General features: G+C 33.6%; 1 protein-coding gene and 1 pseudogene across 1 annotated transcript; one reads left to right on the top strand and one right to left on the bottom strand.

Annotated features, from left to right (window-relative positions):
• Positions 1 to 2,169, top strand: part of LOC106763945 — a 7,311-nt pseudogene extending 5,142 nt beyond the window's left edge.
• Positions 2,170 to 2,533: 364 nt separating this feature from the next.
• LOC106763943 (patatin-like protein 2) lies at positions 2,534 to 5,649 on the bottom strand. Its single transcript, XM_014648126.2, has 7 exons — positions 5,330 to 5,649; positions 4,255 to 4,436; positions 3,993 to 4,185; positions 3,735 to 3,899; positions 3,319 to 3,627; positions 3,068 to 3,243; positions 2,534 to 2,848 (listed from the first exon to the last, which is right to left on the bottom strand). The coding sequence occupies exons 1-7, from the start codon at positions 5,471 to 5,473 to the stop codon at positions 2,761 to 2,763; spliced, it is 1,257 nt and encodes a 418-aa protein (XP_014503612.1). The 5' UTR covers positions 5,474 to 5,649; the 3' UTR covers positions 2,534 to 2,760.
• Positions 5,650 to 6,000: the final 351 nt, after the last annotated feature.

The following is a 6,000-nucleotide window of genomic DNA, read 5'->3' as shown; positions in this document are numbered from 1 at the left end:
TGTTGAAATGTAANTTGATTTTGGGTCTATAAGGTGAAAGCCCAAGTAGAGAAGGCCCAATTCTAGAAATCCTATCTAGAAGGATTCTAGAATGATTTACAAAAATATCTAGAGATGCTTATCCATATGATGTCTCTAGATAAATTTAGAATTGTAAGAATGTTTTAGGAAGTTCTAGACAATAAATTATAGCCCTTAGATGGATGTTGTGGTGGCAAGATCCTAACCATTGGTTAAGGAGGTGCCACTAGTATAAATAGGGGATGGTTGTATCATTTCTATCCAAGCCAAAAAAAGATTACAAGCCTTCAATACAAAAAGCCTTTCCTTCTCTCAAAATCTTCCAACCTCTCCCAATCTTAAACACTCCTTCTAGCCTTAAAAGTTTTTTCCCAACATTCCCTCTTAAGTTTTTGTTTATTTAAATGTACTTGTACAATCAGTAGATATTAGTTAACATATAGCATGCTTTGCATTGCAGTGGCCTTGGTGGGACTATAATAGCAAACTTAGTAAGATCTTTGGGAGGACCCAAATACGATGGGAAATACCTTCGTCAGGTGGTGAGAGAGAAACTTGGAGAGATTCGGTTGCATGAAACTCTCACCAACGTTGTCATTCCCACCTTCGACATCAAGTCTATGCAACCCATTATTTTTTCGTCCTATCAGGTTAACTTTCCTCTCTTTTTTTTTTCTTTTTTTTTTTCACTTTTCAAAGGAATTTTCTTTCCACTTTCCTGGTGTTTGGGACCTATATATATTTATTTGTTTATGGTTCTTGTTGGACCTTTGGGGTTGAAATTTTGACTATAAACAGTTGTCGACTAATAGGACAAAAATAATTCTCTTACAGTTTTCAAGAATAGTATGATGATGTTAGGTTAGGAAAAAGTAAAACTAAGACGGTTCCAGTCTTTTATTTTCCATTTTTTTCAGATACTAATATGTCAATAAGAATGTTAATATATATTAACAAAGAAGAGAATTAAATTAAAAGAAAATATAGAAGGTGAGAAAGAAAGTAACAGAGTAAGATTTGAAATAAATTGATGCAGATGAAGATGTCTCCTTTCATGGACGCTAAACTCTCAGACATATGCATAAGCACCTCCGCTGCACCTACTTATCTGCCTGCACACAATTTCAAGAACCAAGATTCTGAAGGGAAGATACACGAATTTAACCTCATTGACGGTGGCGTTTGTGCAAATAATCCGGTATATGCATAATTGTTCAACAATCAATTGTTTTTGAACTCTAATTTAACTACGTAATTAATGTAAATTGGAATGTATCACTAACTTTTTTTCTATATCGGAATTTAATGATGCAGACCTTAGTTGCCATGAACGAAGTTACAAAGCAAATCATTAAGCAAAACTCTGATTTCTTTGCCATCAAGCCTACGGAATATAATCGGTTCCTGATAATTTCAATAGGCACTGGGACAGCAAAAAATGAGGAAAAATTCAATGCTCAAATTGCAAGCAAATGGGGTTTGTTGGATTGGCTAACCTACGATGGCAGCACTCCCTTAACAGACGTTTTCAGTCAGTCCAGTGCAGATATGGTTGACTTCCATTTATCTGCTGTCACTCAAGCACTTCAGTCACAAGATAATTACCTTCGAATTCAGGTAATATTTCTATGAGCATGCATAATATTTGGTCAAATACTATGATCATGTATACATAATTGGTCAACAACATTTGCAGGATGACACATTGACCGGAACAGATTCTTCAGTTGACATTGCTACGAAGGAGAACCTGGAGAAGCTTAGCGAAATCGGTGAAAATCTGTTGAAGAAACCAGTCTCTAGGGTGAACTTAGAGAATGGTCTCTTTGAGCCACTCAAAAACGGGGAAACAAATCAAGAAGCTCTTAAAAGGTTAGTTAAATAAAACATCATTTTTCATCTGGTTGGGTTACTCAGTAGAATTATTACATCAGAATAAGCATGAATATTTTAATGGTTTCAGGTTTGCAAAAATACTGTCGCAAGAGAGAAGGCTCCGTGAAATGAGATCCCCACACACTAAGAAGCCCTTCTAGTTCTTTTTATCATTCTATACTCACCATGCTTTTTTCTTGTAACTTTTCTGTCTCGCATTTCTTAATAGAACGTGTTTAACGTATGACTGCTTATTGAACAAAATGTAACCTCAGAACTGCTTTATTACATTTTTATGTTTTCTTTCCTTTTCATTCTTATTTCGGTATACCCTAAAACTAAATTAAAAACAAAATTAAAACTATAGTAAACCATGAATTATAGTAGTTATATAATATTTAGTAAAATACAAGTTGCTGTTTTGTTATTCTGATACTCAACTTACTATATATGCCATGTTTTAAATATAAAATTCGCTCGTGTACTTGAAGGGCAGATTTAAAAATAAGATGCATTCGTGTACTTCAAGGTTAGTGTAACCCAAACGTAACCAAGGCATAGACTTTCATTGATGACAAGAAACCAAAGAGATAAAGGACATAAGAGTTTTGTGTAACCCAAAATTAAACAAGTATTAAGCGTACATTCTTTAACATAAAATTGAATAAAATACAAAGCGTATACATCACATCTTTCAAGATTGCAAGAACACTCAATTATTTGGATTAATTACTGTGAACCCAATAACACCTATATATGAACCGTTGACCCCGGTTCGAGCGCCTAGGCTTAAGTCACATATGCCCTAAGTTTAACACAACACTTGTAATTAAAAAGACATGTAACACACTACAAATCATAATATCATACAACTGTCTTTTGAGAATTTCCATTGTCCGCAGAGATCTGAGATTCACGAAATCGCTTCTGTTTGGATAGTCGCACCGCAAACCTGTGGTCAGGCATGAGACTTAGCACAGACACATTCAGAAAATGATACTAAAATTCAATCCTTGGTTAACACCATGCCCACGATTTTGGATTTGAATAATAAGGGCTAAACTAGTTATAGTATAAATATTACAAGTATATACACTAATAATAATACCATCATGGTAAGTTATATTAATTTCTTTTAATATATATTGGATTTTGATTTTAATATGTGTACCTCGTCAAGGCTTCTCTGTTTGTTTCAGAAGTTCCAGCAGTTTCGTAAAGGCCAGTCCTTAAGTTAATCCTTGAAACTGGTTTATCTAACAATGATTCCCCAACTGAGACCAGTTTCTTCAAATTATCGTCCGTTGCCAAGTCCACAGAAGATGAGTCTCCAGTTAATGTATCGTCCTAATTAAGAAAGTTGAATCGGTGAATATGATGAGAAAAACTATTTGTATATATTGAGTTAAAGTTGATGAGAACCTGGATTCGGAGGTAGTTATGTTCAGAATTGAGTGCTCGAAAAACGGAAGAGATGTGAAAGTCAACCATGTCAGCACTGGCTTGAGTGAAGGCATCGATTAAAGGGGTGCTGCCATTGGTTGTGGAAACCCAGCTCAATACACCCCATTCGGCTGCTTCTTTAGCACTGTATTTCGGTTCCTGTTTCTGAGAACCTGTTCCCAATGATATCACCAAAAACCTATCGTATTGCATCGCTTCCACCTTCAAGTCACCAACTTGACCTTCATGGGAAATTTGGTTTGACACTTCTGCCATGGCCACCAGTGTCTGCACCTCCCAATTAACATCAGATTACATTGTTTTCCTCATACTCATTCATTTTATATTTTACTTTTTTTTTTTCCTTTGAAATATATATAAGTTTGTGCATGTACCGGGTTATTTGCTGCGACGCCACCGTCTATTAGGTCAAACTTTCCAATAACATGACCGTGCTGGGTTTTAGTTTCGAAGTAATGTGCAGGAAGATACGTTGGAGCTGCTGAAGTTGCTATGCATATATCTGATAACAACCCATTCAAATATGGCCTCTTCTTCAACTGTTGCATAAATAACATCATATTAAACTCATTTTTTTCCACAATAAATGAGTAATATATTTGATATAATAAATTAATAGAGGAGGGATGAACCTGGAAGCTGGAAAAGATGGTAGGTTGAAGGCGTTTGATGTCAAATGTTGGGATGACAACATTGGTCAATGTCTGGTCCAACCTCGTTTCCTTTAGGTTTTCCCTAATAATCTTGTGTAAATCCTTGCCATCATAGGATGGTCCAAACAGAGTCGTGATGAACTTAACGACATAAGCGATTACATTCCACCACCTATATTAAACTGTAATTAGTACATGTTGATTTTTGCATGAAGATTATAGTAAAGTTAGGAATTTTTACTTATTCTGTGGGAAGATTCTTGGAGAATGTTGAAGGTAGAAATCCTTAAGATGTTCGGCTGCATACAATGGTCGATTATATTGGTTTGGAGCAGTAAGCATTGCAGTGACCAATCCCCCAGTGCTTGTTCCTGCAATCACATCAAAGTAGTCTGCTATTCTTACATCATCACCATCAAGCCTCTGCACACACCATAATCACACATTAATTATATGTTAATTAAGCTATAGAAGAAATAGACTAAAGTTATAAAATAAGTTGCACCTGATTAACATAATACTAAATACAATTCCAGAATGTAACAATCAACCAAATTGTTGCTTTCATGATGTGACAATAATTAATTATATTAATATAGCAATAATGCACCTCGTTAACCAATGGCAGACTTTATTTAGCATTATGTATGGAAGGGATCAAATCCCCTTCGATTATAATTTTGTTTTGGTTCCTCTGATGCGGATAATTTTGGTCCTCTGTAGGCTTAATTATTTTATTTTCATACATGGCGACTAATAATTTATGTTTTCATAGTTTTAAATGACCATTTTCTTTTTATACTTTTGGCTTCACTATTTGTCATTTCGTTTTTTTATTATATGAAAATTTAATCAGCTAATTAATGGTACTAATATGTCAAAACATTATTAGCTGACTAGTAAGCATATGTTTGAGCTAAAATGTCTGCTTTTGAATTGTGTGAACGACAATGGAGTCATTAAAACTATGATAAGTAATTTTTGTTTCAAATATATGTGCCAAAATTTAACAATTAAAATTATGAAAAAAAATCAATTATAAATTAATCTAAAAGAACCAAGACTGCTATTAAAACAATAAATATATATATATATATATATATATATATATATATATATATATATAATTTATATACGCATTATTAGTATATAAAATTAGTTACGATAATATTATATATGGATTTTTATTTATATAATCTGTATATAACTAAATATTATATCGAATTTTGAATCTTATATACATCAAAAATGACGTTTTTTCTTATATATATATATATATATATTTATATATATTTATTGATTGTTGAAAATATTACCCGAAGCTCTTGTTCAAGGAAAGCAAGAATGATTCCTGGAATGATTCCCCGAATACCACCACCATCAATACTGAGCACAGTAACTAGGTGTCTGTCATCAGATTCTGTTGGAGCTGGAGATACATGGTTCTTCGTTGCTGCCATGGACTTGAATATGATGAGTTACTGAGAGAGAGAGAGACAGAGAGAGATTGAACTTCTCTACAAGTTTATTGGTTCTAAGAAAACCTAGTTTTCATGGCTAGTTTTGGTAAGGAGAACCTGTATATATAGACCAACCAAACTACACAAACATACAGAGAAATCCTTCTGATTATTGACTTGTTTATAGCGTGTTAAATCAATTTACAGATAACATGGATGATATCATTTTAAACTAAGAGATATTAACGTTGAATACTTCCACACTTCATTTGTTTATTTAAGCAGATTTTCTCATTTTAATCATGTTTTTTTTTTTATAGTGTCCACTAGCCAATCCAGAAATGCATCGATTTAAGGGATATGAATACAATATTTAAATTAGCAATGATTCATCTGGATAGCTACTAAAACACTGAAAACGTGTATCTTTAAGGCTTTCAACCTCACACCACTTCGAATACATCGACCCTTTTGTTGCATGATAATCGTGTCTTCAGATACAGTAAAGACATTCAAGAGAATGATGA

The sequence above is a fragment of the Vigna radiata genome, chromosome 6 (genome assembly GCF_000741045.1).
Source record: "Vigna radiata var. radiata cultivar VC1973A chromosome 6, Vradiata_ver6, whole genome shotgun sequence".
In the NCBI taxonomy this organism is placed as follows: Eukaryota; Viridiplantae; Streptophyta; class Magnoliopsida; order Fabales; family Fabaceae; genus Vigna; species Vigna radiata.
Note: the sequence above shows the minus strand (reverse complement) of the source record. Positions and strands in the feature narration are given on the sequence as shown.

Coding starts and splice junctions, on each gene's coding strand:
- LOC106763943 (XM_014648126.2), bottom strand. CDS start 5,473: ATGGCAGCAACGAAGAACCATGTATCTCCAGCTCCAACAGAATCTGAT. Junction 3,900..3,992: donor CCATCTTTTCCAGCTTCCAG/GTTCATCCCTCC, acceptor TTTATGCAACAG/TTGAAGAAGAGGCCATATTT. Junction 3,244..3,318: donor ATAACTACCTCCGAATCCAG/GTTCTCATCAAC, acceptor TTTCTTAATTAG/GACGATACATTAACTGGAGA.